At 39.6% G+C, this 15476-nt stretch overlaps 1 protein-coding gene across 2 annotated transcripts in view; it reads left to right on the top strand.

Moving 5' to 3' along the window:
• phyhipl (phytanoyl-CoA 2-hydroxylase interacting protein like) overlaps positions 1-15476 on the top strand; it is a 286238-nt gene that overhangs the window by 64848 nt on the left and 205914 nt on the right. For both annotated transcript variants that reach the window (XM_062977368.1, XM_062977363.1), the window contains exon 2: positions 14836-14878. In XM_062977368.1, the coding sequence (XP_062833438.1) occupies positions 14836-14878 (43 nt within the window). The remainder of the gene's footprint in view (positions 1-14835; positions 14879-15476) is intronic.

Below are 15476 nucleotides of genomic sequence, written 5' to 3'. Positions count from 1 at the left end.
CACGAATCGGTTATCTTTTATTATTTGGAACATCTATTCATTATTAATTGGGTCTTATACGCTACCCTCTTTTACAAAAGCTAAATTTCAAACAGTTCCAATGGGCAGGAAAAATAGATGTGTCTAAAGAAACCAGAATGGGTGTCTAAGGAACTTTTAATGGAGCTAAGAATTAAAAGGGATATGCAAAGAAAATGGGAAAAGGGAGAAATCACCAAAGAGGAATTCAAATAAATAGCCAGCATGTGTAAGGATAAAGTTAGAAAACAATAAAAAGAGTTTCTTGGTTATACCTGTAGCAAAAGGAAGAACTAGGAGATGACAGGGCCACTGTGTATAGGTATGGGGAAATGCTAACAGGGGACAGAGAAAAGGCAGAGCTACTCAACACCTTCTTTGCTTCAGTAGTTTCCTAAAACATAAACAGTGCTCTACTTGCAGACAATGGAACAGATGATGCAGTGGGGTGAATGCAGCTTAGAAAAGGTAAAGGAGCAGTACAGGAATATTTGATTAATCTAAAAGGATTCAAGTCTCCAGGACCAAATCAACCACTTCCAAGGTTATTCAATGAACTGGCAGAAGTAATTTAGAATTTAGAACCTGGAGAACAGAAGTTCCAGCAGACTGGAGGAAGGCAAAAGAGGAAAAAAGAGAACTCAAGCAATTACCATCTAGTCAACTTGACAATGATCCCAGGAAAGATTCTAAAGCAGATCATTAAACAGACAATCTGTAAACACTTAGAAAGTCTCACAAAAAGTCAATAAATCACCATTTGCAGGGCTTGCTATACAGGCCAGTTTTCCATTTTTTATGAAGTACAAGAAAAGCATTTTCTGCAGAGTCCACTGTAAACACTGCACGTTGTTGCTAACCAATTCATGTAATGTCTAAAACAGCCACTAGATAGTGTTCAGAAAACTTTTACTGTTGCCAATTTTTGTGATCCCAACATTGAGCTAAGGTGACCCAATTTGGGATTGGCACTCACAGTTTAAGAATCAGTTTAAGAATCAGCTAGACAACGCTACCACAAGTGGATTGGGAAGTGCTTTACCAGCTGAACCCAAATGGTGCTTACAAATGGCTCTTTTTTATCCTAGAAAGAAGTGATTAGTGGGAGACCACTGGTTTCTGTCCTGTCTGCTATTCAACCATATTTAACAATGACTTAAATGATGGAATAGAGGACATACATACTACATTTGCAGGTGACAACAAATTGGAAGGGATCGCTAATACCCCAAAGGAATTATGGGAAACCACTGCAGCATTAGCAGCTAAGTAATCCACTTTTTTGTGCATGGTGCATCTTGTGCTTTTTACTTGGCCCAATCAAGGTATCATTGTTCTGTGGAAGGGTATTTTGCTTTTCAAAGACTTACAGTAGAGTCTCACTTATCCAACATAAACAGGCCAGCAGAATGTTGGATAAGTGAATATGTTGGATAATGAGGGATAAAGGAAATGCCTATTAAACATCATGTTAGATTATGATTTTACAAATGAAGCACAAAAACATCATGTTATACAACAAATTTGACAGAAAACGTAGTTCAATACACAGTAATGCTATGTAGTAATTACTATATTTACGAATTAAGCACCAAAATATCACGATGTATTGAAAACACTGACTACAAATATGCGTTGGATAATCCAGAACATTGGATAAGTGAATGTTGGATAAGTGAGACTCTACTGTATTTGCATAGCTGCATAACAGGGTCCCTTCAAGGAAAGCCAATTGCAACATCTTCCTTTTGTTTTGAAAAGTGGAGTGAACTCTTCAGAGCAGAATTGCGAACATGGTCCCTCACACACAGCTGTATAAAATCCACATTAAATTGCATTATATGGCAGTGTGGACTTGGACAATCCACTTTAAAACAGATACTGTGGATATTTTGATTTATATGACTGTGTGGAAGGGCCCCATGTTTGCAATTCCTCTCTCTTTCTCTCTGGGTAGGAGAAATGCTAAGTATTTGGAGACAGAGAAGCTGTCTATTTCCTACTTGTAATTACTAAGGAATGAGCAAGTTGACATGTTTATGAGTATTGACGAAATAAGCAAATATACCTTTAGTTTTCTGGAAACAAAAGCATACCTTATAGAAATGGAGGACTTCATGTTGGCAGTTCCCCAGGACAAGCCATTTTAAGAGCATTTCTGGGATTTGCATTACTGTTCTGATTGAGTGGTTCCTCCAGTCCCCCTTAACATTGTAAGAGTTCTTTGACTATAGTGGAAGCAATTAAAAGCTAAATCTTTATTGCTTCTCCCTCCCCTTTCCCTCTCTAATCCTCAAAGAATTTCCCACTTATTCATTAGCATTTTGGCTTATCATGGACCTGATAACAAAATTCACATGGAAGCTTAATTTGGGAGTTAAATGGTTACTAAGTACTGTAATATGCATTGTGCTAGACTGTTTAGTACATTATGAGCAATCAATAAGTAAGAAATAAGCAGACCTGTATCTTGTGTGTTTAGCCGTTCTGTACAAATGCTAATCAAATATAAAGTTTTGCTCTTTCCAGAGTTGCTTACCCTCATCCCTATTAGTTCTGAATGAATAACACTACATGAGTTTTTAAAAAATCCCTATACTCACTCCTAAGGGCCCTTCCACACAGCCATATACCGTATATACTCGAAGATAAGCCGAGTTTTTCAGCCCTTATTTATGAGCTGAAAAAGCCTCCCCGGCTTATAATCGGGTCAAGGTCAAGCTGACAACGGGAGCCGGGAGGCTGTTACTTGCAATATATGATATATTTATCTCTCACCTTACCCTTCCTTATCAGTGTTTACTTTTCCAAAGCCTCCCTTGCTCTTAACCAAGGGTTATATTTTGGAAAGAGAAAGAAACCCTTGCAAGTCAGGAAGAAGAATATATATATATATATATATATATACCCATTAATCTTATAAAAACATTTTTCCCTGAAATATTTGTTAATCTCTGCTACAGATATATAAGCATTTCCACCCGCAAGCCTTTGCAATCCCTATGTACCTTTATGTCTATGTATACCTATGTATCTATCTATATACATTAATTTTATATATGAATTTCCCCTATAATAATTTTATATATATATATATATATATATATATATATATATATATATATATAATCCTATAAACATACAGATATCTAGAGATTTCAATGTACCCCTCATATGTTTGCAAGTCTTTGCAAATCCTATAAACATACAGATATCTAGAGATTTCAATGTACCTGTATATCTGTATCTATGTGTATACTATATATATATATATATATATATATATATATATATATATATATATATATATAAAATATTGCTGGAGGGAAATGCACATATATAGAGAGGGAAGATTTGCAAACGTTTTGGGGGAAATGCATATATGAAATTAGTATATATAATTATAGTTAGATATCTAGCTCTGCATTGTTTATGTAGGCACTGAATGTTTGCCTGTTACTATGTTGGAAGCTGGCCTGTGTCCCCATGGGGAGATAGGACAGGATACAAATGAAGTTATTATTATTATTATTATTATTATTATTATTATTATTATTATTATTATTATGTTATTGTTAATACCATATTGTTTTTGTTGACCCTACTTTTCCACTTACAGAGCTAGTTTACTGTTTTTCTTTGAAATATGGTAAATACTGAAAAACCTTTAACCTACTGAAGGCTCAATATAATTCCATGGGGATCTATTTTCCACCCTCGGCTTATACTCGAGTCAATAACTTTCCCCATTTTTTGTGGTAAAATTAGGTGCCTCGGCTTATATTAGGGTCAGCTTATACTCGAGTATATACGGTAACTAAAAATATCAAGGCAGATATTCCACAATATCTGCTTTGAACTGGATTATCAGAGTCCACACTGCCATATAATCCAGTTCAGTGTAAATTTTATACAGCTGTATGGAAAGGGCCTCAGCTGACACTAGCAATTTTCATTATGTGCAATGTTTTCCAACAAAAATCTGGTGTTTTTACCTCTTAATCTGAACTTGCTCTTCAGTAAGCAAAGTTGGGGTTTGTGTCTGTGTAAGAATGCTGGATTGGGTCTGTTCTGGCCTTATTCATTGTCCACATGTACACACTTCCATCATGACCCATTCTTTGTGCCGAGTACCACTGAATGGGTTGTCCTCATACTACTACTGCTGCTCAAAAGCTTAATGTGTGCCAGGATATAGGGAAAGGTACCTGTGTTATAGTAGGACAGGAGTCCTTGTATGCCACAGTGGGATCACTGGGAAGTACAAATGTCCTACAAGCCACATTCTGATCACCTCTGCCCCAAGCTATATACATCTGAAACTGGTACTGCCTTCCGAAATTCTTCAGAGTTCCTGCAAGTCAATAGGTAATGATGAACTAGATTGACCAATGAGTTGATCCTATATAGGAAGCTTCTTCTTTTTTCTTTGTTTTAAGCCATGTTTGACAGCAAACCCTGTTAAATATTAATCATGGCTTCTAGTGACATAATTCTCAACCATGGTAAAGATTGATAGGAAAGATAAAAAGCAATTCATGCTTATGGAAGCTGAATACGTTCCAGTCTTTCATGGAATGGACAATATCCCATTCACTATAGTAGCACTTATTTCCCATGCCAGTAAGGTAATGCTCAAGATCCTGCAAGGCAGACTCCAGCAATACATGGAGCGAGAGTTGCCAGATGTCCAAGCTGGGTTCAGAAAAGGCAGAGGAACCAGAGACCAAATTGCCAATATCCGCTGGATAATGGAGGAAGCCAGGGAGTTTCAGAAAAACATCTACTTCTGCTTTATTGACTATTCTAAAGCCTTCGACTGTGTGGATCATAGTAAACTATGGCATGCCCTTGGTGGTATGGGGAAACCAAGTCACCTTGTCTGTAGAGAAATCTGTATAAAGACCAAGTAGCCACAGTAAGAACAGATCATGGAACAACAGACTGGTTCAAGACTGGGAAAGGAGTACGGCAGGGCTGCATACTTTCACCCTCCCTATTCAACTTGTACGCAGAACACATCATGCGACATGCGGGGCTTGAGGAATTGAGGAGTTAAAATTGCTAGAAGAAACATTAACAACCTTAGGTATGCTGATGATACCACTCTGATGGCCGAAAGTGAGGAAGAGCTGAGGAGCCTTATCACCAAGGTGAAAGAAGAAAGTGCAAAAGCTGGGTTGTAGTTAAACATCAAGAAAACCAGGATCATGGCAACTACACCTATTGATAACTGGCAAATAGAGGGAGAAAATGTGGAGGCAGTGACAGACTTTATATTTCTAGGTGCAAAGATCACTGCAGATGCAGACTGCAGCCAGGAAATCAGAAGATGTTTACTTCTTGGGAGGAGAGCAATGACCAACCTTGACAAAATAGTGAAGAGCAGAGACATCACACTGGCAACGAAGGTCCGCATAGTCAAAGCAATGGTATTTCCCATAGTAACCTATGGATGTGAGAGCTGGACCATAAGGAAGGCTGAGCGAAGGAAGATAGACGCTTTTGAACTCTGGTGCTGGAGGAAAATCCTGAGAGTGCCTTGGACCGCAAGAAGATCCAACCAGTCCATCCTCCAGGAAATAATGCCCGGCTGCTCACTGGAGGGAAGGATATTAGAGGCAAAGCTGAAGTATTTTGGCCACATCATGAGGAGACAGGAAAGCTTGGAAAAGATCGCGATGCTGGGGGAAATGGAAGGAAAAAGGAAGAGAGGCCGACCAAGGGCAAGATGGATGGACGGTATCCTTGAAGTGACTGGGTTGACCTTGAAGGAACTGGGGGCGGTGACGGCCGACAGGGAGCTCTGGTGTGGACTGGTCCATGAGGTCACGAAGAGTCAGAGACGACTAAACGACTGAGCAGCAGCATAGTGGGAGATGTATTAAAATGTTTTAGAAACACAAAGACAACAGAAAAATAATTTCAAAAGCCCTAGCGATACAAGAAAGCTATGGAATTTTAGTGAGGGTTTGTGACTACTGTTACGATCCTTAGGATTGTTTTTTTCTGGATTGCTGAAGGGGTCTTGCTTGTATTAGTTGGGCTTTTGTATTGTGGGTTTTAGGAACCTGCGGTGTAAGCTGCCTTGAGCTTTGGAGAGGTAGGATGTCTGACGTTTCAAATAAATGAAATGTGGCAGGTAGACATCGTTTGTGTAAATCCATCCTCCTGTGTTGGTAGAGTCAGCAACATTTAGCATCTAATTGCTGTTCAGCGACTCATGTAGAATGAATTGGATGCGCTAGGTTTCTGTGCTTTCTATAATCATGTGTAGTCATGGGAACTGAAAAAATCCCTTTAGGCACTCGATTTCAGACCATTTTTAGTTCACTGTTTTTTGCACTGGTAAATCTATTGAGACATTAGTGACCAGTTCCTTTAGGTTAGTCATAGCATAATGTTATCCTTGGAAAGGGGATAGTTTTTTTTATTGCTGTTAGTTTCCCCATGATGATGTGAATCTCTGGAGCAAATCCACACAACATGGCCTTATCAAAGTGGAACATATATCTGAGAACACAGGAATTTTCCCCCTCTATTTGATTCTAATGCTCAGCCACACATTTCAGAAGCATTGTGATGTCAGAAACATGTCCAAGCTTGAACTAAGAAGCTATAGAAGAGCAGTCATGCAGTATCAAATTCTGAAGTGGAGGCATTCATCATAATAGCCACCATATCCACGACTTCAAGGATAGTCCAAAAATACAGGCAGCTTTATTAACCATATTAACAAACCAATTCCAGCAGGTTTCATCTCCATGGAGATCACGTCTTAACTGCTTTCTTGGGACTCTTTTCTTATTTCCAAGAATCTGAATTGCATATTATGGCTATCAATTGACTGATAAAGAATAGGGCACCCCAGAATATTTTGTATTACAATAGGACAGCCCATAGCAATTCATTGTTTCTGATACAAGTTCATTTCTCCCCTATATATTGTACAGGTTTTAAGAGGGAGTGAGAAAACATGAGCAAGTGGCAGATGACATCAGTGTCCCTGCTAATAAAATGATTCTGGCACTTTGATCCAGCTTTCTCACAATGTTGTAGGGTGAGTCTGAGTATCCTTCCACATAGCTGCATAAAATCTACATTGAACTGGATTTTATGGCAGTGTGGACTCAGATAACCCAGTTCAAAGCAGATATTGTAGATTGTGGATGAGAACAAGCCCTATGAGGAGCGGCTTAAAGAGCTTGGCATGTTTAGCCTGCAGAAGAGAAGGCTGAGAGGAGACATGATAGCCATGTACAAATACGTGAAGGGAAGTCATAGGGAGGAGGGAGCAAGCTTGTTTTCTGCTGCCCTGCACACTAGGACACGGAACAATGGCTTCAAACTACAGGAAAGGAGATTCCACCTGAACATCAGGAAGAACTTCCTCACTGTGAAGGCTGTTCGACAGTGGAACTCTCTCCCCCGGGCTGTGGTGGAGGCTCCTTCCTTGGAGGCTTTTAAGCAGAGGCTGGATGGCCATCTGTCGGGAGTGCTTTGAATGCGATTTCCTGCTTCTTGGCAGGGGGTTGGACTGGATGGCCCATGAGGTCTCTTCCAACTCTACTATTCTATGATTCTATGATTCTATGATATTCTGGGTTATATGGCTGTGTGGTAGGACCCTGAGAAGAGAGCTGAATCTTCAAAAATTTAGGATCAGTCAAATCTCAGGTGTCGAAATGGACTTTAGGAAACCAATGATGTCATCCCATTTTGATTGTGAGATTGAAATCTGAGGGATTTTTAACAGTGCAATCCTCTTTAAACTTACTAGCTATGAACAGTAGACCTTCACTTTTGTGAGGGTTAGGGGTGCAGGAACACTATCATTGTTTTTTTAAAAAAAAATCCACACAATATTTTTAAACACTTTTTTATCTGAAAGAAAGTCTCTCGAGGAATCTCTGGATCCTCCAGCATGTTCCAGTGAAAGATGGCCACAGAATCAACCCCCCCCCCCCCCCAAAAAAAAAAAAACACCTTACAAGTGCCTAGTGAAGTGTTCTGTCTGGAGATCTGTCAGTCTTATAGCATGGTTCTATGATTAACTTCTGCTGGAAGTTGACTATAGCAGTGGTTCTCAATTGGGGTCCCCAGATGTTTTTGGCCTTCAACTCCCAGAAATCCTAACAGCTGGTAAACTGGCTGGGATTTCTGGGAGTTGTATGCCAAAAACATCGGGGGACCCCAGGTTGAGAACTACTGGACTATAGGTTGTGGAGTTCTACAAAGACCTCTTCTTGCTTCTACCACATTTTATTTTCCATGTCAGCTGAAAGGAAAATAGAGTAACATCTTAGTATGAAGGTTTAGAGCTACAAAATAAAGAAGCATCCAGCTGAGTATGACCATACCTCTGAATAAAATGTCCCTGAGAAGGTGGTGATCTCACTTCATTAATTATAATGACTCTCCCTTGACATGGACCCTTCCAGACAACCTTATAATCTGGGACAAAGAAGTGGGTTTAAAAATCACTGAACCTTTAAGGAGAATCCAGACACAGAGCTGTCCGTACCAGCAAATGGTCCCTTAGTGTCCTGACAGGTTCAGTTATCGCAGATTTTAGAAATCTGCAAGATGGACATGTGGGACATCTGCCAGAATTTTACTTTAATTTTTTATGACTCTCCAAGATGTGCTGGACGTCATCAGTGCTGATGCAGATATACCAATGTGCACACAAGCAGATTTCTTGTTATTGTCTTTCCCCACTCTCTTATTGCCTTTACCTTTTCTTTCCTGAACCCTGTTTCCCTTTGGGGTAATTTGCATGCCATGCTGGTGCCCGCTGAATAAATTCAAGCTCTGTTTAATTTTATGAATATCAGAGCAAAGGAATGGTTGCAGAGAGTTTTTGTGGGAATTGCTTTCCAATTGTGCTTCCATTTAGCCACTTGTATGTCTGTTGTGGTTCAGTCTGATGATGAAGGGGGATTTGGGTTTCAAAATGTGGAACAGCAGTTTGTCCCAGGAAATGTTGAAGATTCAGAAATGCAGGTTGATTCAGGAAATGTTGATGGCTTAGAAAAGCAGGCTGAACAGGGGAATGTGGAAAGCTCTGAGTTTAGCAGAGACACTGAAGTTAGTGATAAGGGTGGCCTTTCACAGGAGTCTGAGGACTGTCAATATCAACAAAGTCCAGACGGCAGCGAGGGAGAAAAATTCTGTTTAGATAGGGATTCTAGGTTAAAGCTGAGATTGGGCCCCAGATGTTCCGTGAGAATTGCAGGCAAGCGCAGGAGAGCCTGAGCTCAGAGGAATGTGTTTCTAGCTTGCAAAAATGGTTAAAAAGGGATGTAATTGGGGAAGATTTTAGACAGAGCAACATTGCTTTTGGAGATTCAACCCTTGCCTTGTCTCGGCTCATGGAAATATATCTTGCCTTGTTTAATGCTTAGAATCTGTGTTTGGATTATACTTTTGAAGCTCATGTTACCTTGTTTCTTTAGAACTGCTTTGCTATTTTTCGGACTTTGAAACAGTATCTACGAGGACTTTGAACTGTGTTTTGTAGATTGCCTTTGCAATCGGATTATTGCTTTCTTTACTGCTTTTTATTAAGTTTTGCTATTTTTTTTAATCAATAAACTGAAAAATCCAAGCCTGCTGTGGTAGTGTGTGTGTTGGAGCAAGGTGAATCAGTGCTGAGGTGCAACAATGTCTGTGGTTCCATTTGTTTACAGCTCTCATCAGCTATTTCAGGGTTTTAAAAGGCAGAAATGTGCTGGGGCAGTCCACACCAGCATATCGCAATAAAGTCACATGTTTTATTTGAGTGCAGGGCTATACAGTGATGCCAATATGTGCATTTTTCGGCCAAAATCAGATTTTAAGTGTACCTTTTCAACACGTGTTTTTCAGCCATTAACATAATATAGCATACCTTTTTAGCAAATGTCATGTAATCATACCCCCTTTTATCCTGGTTTCTTGCACATTTTAGGGCCTGTGTAGAAGAGCCCTCAGTCAGTCTAAGGGTGCATCTACACTATATGTTAATGGAGTTATATCCCTTTAACTGCCCTGCCTCAATGCTAGAATCATGGGAGGTTTACAAGGTCTTTAGCCTTCTCTGCCAAAGAGTTCTGGTGCCTCCCCAAACTACAAAGCATGTCAGTTAAAGTGGCAGCAAACTGCATTCAAACTGCAGTGTAGATGCATCCTTAGAGTGAAAAATTAGAGACCTGGTTCTATGCAAGTTGAGCAGCTCTTCTTTCCTCGATGAAGAAAGCTTCAGAGATGTTAGTGCCAGGGTCAAAATCCCAAAACAATGCTTTAACTGGTATTTTTTTAACTGATTTTAAAAAGCGGGATGAATTGGATATTTGCAGTGCCAACTAATCAACTATTTGCGGTGGCCCACACATTTTTCTTCATTTTAAAATTTATCTATCTATTAAAATGTGCTGCAGTCCTATTCATCAAATGAATACTATGGAATGAAAATATCATAGAGGGCCTAGCCATGAAACCTTTCTCCTCCTGAATTACAGATCTCCTTCACTTTCTTTTAAGGTCACTCAAAAACTGACAGTGGTATCTCTTTTACTCATGAAGCAGGTCCATGTAACATTTCCCCAACATATTGCTATGACCTTTCTTTCATGTGGAGAATCATTTTATTTTACTTAAAATAAACTTTCCTTGACATTTACCTGTTGAAACTCCAGTGAGTTAATACTTTACTTGTAGGATATTTTTTCTTCCTAAACTTAATAATGTAACATAGAACTTGACTGGGTGTGATTCCTTTTACGTTCACCTTCAACATTTTCGTCAAGCCATTGTGATTCTTCATTACAAAAGGTTTTACACTGTCTTCCTTTAATTTAGCTTTCCTTGGCTGCCACTTCTAATGTGTTTTGCTGCTACAAAAATGAGTCATGACTGCAATTATTGTTCACAGTTAAAAGGTGACTTTCAGAATGGTCCACCCTAGTTTTATTTTCCTAACCAATTTTTGATCTCTCTGTTTTAAAAGCAGTGAGAAGAATGTGTATCATACTGCTGTTGGAAATGAAGAAATATGCAGTTATCATTTGATGGCTTGGGGGATGAAGTGACAGTCCAGTGAGGCCAATAAAGTTTCAGCCCTACTAGATCATACCAATGCAGCCCAATAGTAAGTCTGGCTGCCTCCAAGGCCAATTCAAGTATATATGCTCGGGATTAACCCTGGTGGTCAATGTAGATTTGCATTTGAAGCTATGCAAAGTCTGGTTAGTATCTGGATAGGTAGCATCCAAAAAATACCAGGTACTCTAGGCCATATTTCAGAGGAAGGCAGTGGCAAACCATCTTTGAGTGTGACTTGCTTAAGAAAGCACTGTGAAATTCATGGGTGTCACACCTTAGAATAGTTCACCTTGCTATAGACATCCAGTCACACACGGGAGAAAGTATTTTGTAGTTTTATTGAGCAAAAGCAGATATAAATCAAAGCAGGCAGTAAAAAGTCAATAGAAATCCAATAGTTCATAAGCCATAATAATCCATAAGTCCATTAGCCAAAGCAGTAAACGATAGATTCCAAAGAACAAAGACACAAATGTTTCAAAGATCCAGGAACAGAAATCTTATCTTGGCATGAAGCAGAAGCATCCACTCAGATGAAGCGAGAATTTGCTTTGACAAAAATCTATTCCCAAACACACACTTTTAAAAGCACCCCAGAAAGGCATTTCTCTTTCCCATGGAGGCCTCTCTCTTCCCCGTCAATCTCACACTCCTACGAGGGTGAACTCCCTTCCATAACAACCGGTCCGCCCTAGATAATTCAAGGTCCTTGTTATCTTGCACCTGAACCGGGGCTGAAGACACCAGGGCTTGAGACATCTCTTGCTCATTAATTCCCATGGGAATGTCATTCTGGCTGTTATCTATGGCCTGTTGGGTCAACAGTTCATTCCGCTCAAGCTGCATTTCTCAAGCCTCTGAATCAGCCTGTATTATTCCCATGCTATCCTCCTGAAATTCATCCTGCATCCCATCATCTAGCTCTTGTATCTGAAACCCAGAATCCCCTTCTTCATCCTCACTATGGCTATGCTGTGGCTGAGTCACAACAATGGGATTGCCATAAATCAAGAGGAGACATAAATGTACATACTTTACCACAGGGAATCTGTAGTCTTTCAGAACTTGTTGGACCAGAGTATGACTCCCATAAGCTCTAGCAGAGGCCGGCATTACACAAGGAAGAAGTCTGTGCAAACCTGGGTTGGGTGGCCTTCTGTCCCCACACCAGGCTGCAAAGCCTTTCAGCAGTGGGTGTCTAGATGCCCTCCCGGAACCTTCTAGGAGAACACCCAGAAACCCTAATCCTCTCCCCAAAAACCCATTAAAATTAAATACATTACCCGGTCACCATTAATGTGCTGCCCAAGCTCTCCTGGCATGTAGAAATGATGTGCCCGGAGAAGGGGGTGGGAGGAGCAATTTTCCTCCACATCCCCCTTCTCCTGGTGCATCATTTCTATGCAGCAGGAGGACTCTAGCAGCACATTAATGTCGGCTGGGTAATTATTTTATATTAAGGGGTTTTAAAGGGTTTTTGGGGAGGAGGTTACAACCCTCTGGGTTTTCCAGGCTTATTCAGCTTGGAAAACCCGAGAGAGCTGTGCAGACTGTCCCCTCGGTAGTCCCAGGACTACCAAGGGGAAAGTCTCCACAGGGGCAATACTGGATTAGACCTGGATCTTTCAGGAAGACCTGTGTGTAATCCAATACCTAAATAATTCAGAACAGAGCAGAGTTTACCTGCTTTGTCCCAAATTAATTTGATTTTACTGGAGACATCATTTGGACATCTCCAGTAAAATGGTGGGAGTTCCTGCGTTATTGGCCCTGAGATGGCCAATGGTGAGGAATAGTGGTTTAATAAAATCTGGAGTGCCACCAGGTTCTTGACTTCTTTATCAATTTGAAGGACAAGCTGCACAGTGGAGAGGGAGGGGGAGACTATGATTTGAATGAGGAAGTTCCATTCAAATCTTCACTGATACCTTCACTTCAAAGATCTCAATTATGATATATGAGAAATGTCCCCCAATGGAATGTAATTGTTTGTATGGGTAAATGAATCTAGATCAGAGCTTAGACACATTGCTTTTTGGATTACACCTCTCAAAATTATCCAATCAGCATAGCCAGAGATCATGAGGGCTTAGGGGTTATGTAAATCCTAATTTTAATAAAATGTTTTTTCTAAACTCTAATTGAGATGGACTGGCTGAGTATTTGGTAGCTTTGTATATCATTTTCCTCTTACCAGAAAGGATATTTTACCTCTTCCCAGAGATCATTTATGAGTGTGTATTGAGTCTTTATTTTGATCTTGGCTTTTCATATTTATATTTTATGGCATGACTATATTTTGTTGACATCTTTTAGCTAATGTATTTTTATTGTAAAATCTATGCATTGTTCCTTTTGTTTTTGTATCTGTAAACCACTCCCAAGACATGTGCCATTGGGTGACTTATAAACATTTCAAAAATGTGGTGGGAAAAGTGCAGCTTGTGGATTGCTTGGCAACTCTGAAACTCAGTTTTGTGGGCCCTGAAATAACACACCAGCCCTGCAAAGCCCACCACCCACTCACATCATTTAAAAAGTAAATAATCAGCATAATTTTCAGGAAATTTCTGTTTACACATTATACAGAGAGCCCTTTAAGTGTGTGAAAACACAGCCAACTCATACATCCAACCCAAATGTTCCTGTAGGTTGGTTACAAGAAGTAATTAGAGATGTACATAGATTCATTTTTTTAAAATGGACTCTGACTGATTTGGCTCTTTTGGCTCTTTTGGCCAGCCATAACAGCAAGGGCATCACAACATTTAAAAACTCAGCTTCATTGAAAGGGTGTTGAGGAGAAACAATGCCAGAAAAGGTGGTTTCTTAAGTCTGATGTCTTAAACCCAGGTCTTATTTTAAAAATCTGAGGAGAAACGATGGTAAAAAAGATGGATTTTTAAGTCTGATGCCTTAAACCCAGGTCTTATTGAAGGATCTGAGGAAACAATGCCAAAAAAGGAGATTCCTTAAGACTGATGCCCTAAAAATGATGGAAAGGGAAGCCTGGAAAGTTCCCCCATTGCCACCAATGAGCCGGATCTTTCCGGAGCAACCAAAACAACAACAGCAACAAATTTTATTTATATCCCGTCCCATCTGCCCATGGGGACTCAAGGTAGCTTACAGCATAAAAAGGCAAATATTCAACGCCATACAATGCAATAAATTAAGCAATACAAATAAATAGTATAAAACATTCAATTGTATAAAGCTATAACATAAAAGACCAATAAAATCACTTTAAACATCAATAAATGTTTCAGTGATGAACTTGTCATTCAGCACCATAATAGGGGTAAATACGTGTCTTTTCACTGGTGTAGACTACCCCTACAATACTATGCGAGCCTTGATACTCATGGTCACAAATGCTTCACTCTTGTGTGGTTGTGGAAATGGTGACACTGGCCTTCATTGCTAGGCCACCTCCTAATAATCCAGTTGGGCATGGCCAAATACATGTCAATACTACTTTAATACCAACAATTATGAGTTTGGAAGGAAGATGAGGATAATTGTAGCATGCACAGATCTAGGATAATATCAGCAAAGAGATGTGAAGCCCACTCAAGAAGAAAGTGCCATGAATGGATATGAACAAGCATGTAGCCATGTTGTGGTGATCATAAGAGGAAATGTGAGGTAGATGTTACTGAGTTATTATAATTTGTTTGCATATGCAACGAATGACAATAACTTGTAATACATCTCCCTGTTTGGTTTCAGGAAACGCCGGCTCAAGATGCCAGGGGACTGTCCTCAATTTGTGGTAAGTGTCGTGAATAAAACACTATTATTATTACATGATAGCAAAGACAATTTTCTCTGGAATGTCTTCATGTCTCATTCTTGCAGTGTCCATTAAACATCATGTCTATACATGAGTGGATTTTTCAGTTGCCAGATCGGAAAACGGAATTTTGCCCACCTGAATTCGGAAGGCTCCCAAAAAACTGATTGGGGAGCTACTGAAATCCAGACACTGAAAACGGCATGGGGTTTAGCTGAACTGCACACCCCTAAAAGTAATGCAAAGTCACTTCCAATCACTGTTTTGTGGGGAAGGTATGACATTTGCAATGTTTTTCGGGGACTGGGGTATGTGCAGAAAACCATGAACTTTTTAAAAATGCAAGATTAAAGGTACAATAGAGTCTCACTTATCCAACACTCACTTATCCAATGTTCTGGATTATCCAACGCATTTTTGTCAAATTTGTTGTATAACATGATGTTTTGGCACTTAATTTGTAAAATCATAACCTATTTTGATGTTTAATAGGCTTTTTCGTAATCCCTCCTAATTATCCAACATATTCCCTCATCCAACGTTCTGCCGGCCCATTTATATACTTTTTAATGGTTTC

Source organism: Anolis carolinensis, chromosome 3, assembly GCF_035594765.1.
Source record: "Anolis carolinensis isolate JA03-04 chromosome 3, rAnoCar3.1.pri, whole genome shotgun sequence".
NCBI classification, from domain to species: Eukaryota; Metazoa; Chordata; class Lepidosauria; order Squamata; family Dactyloidae; genus Anolis; species Anolis carolinensis.
Note: the sequence above shows the minus strand (reverse complement) of the source record. Positions and strands in the feature narration are given on the sequence as shown.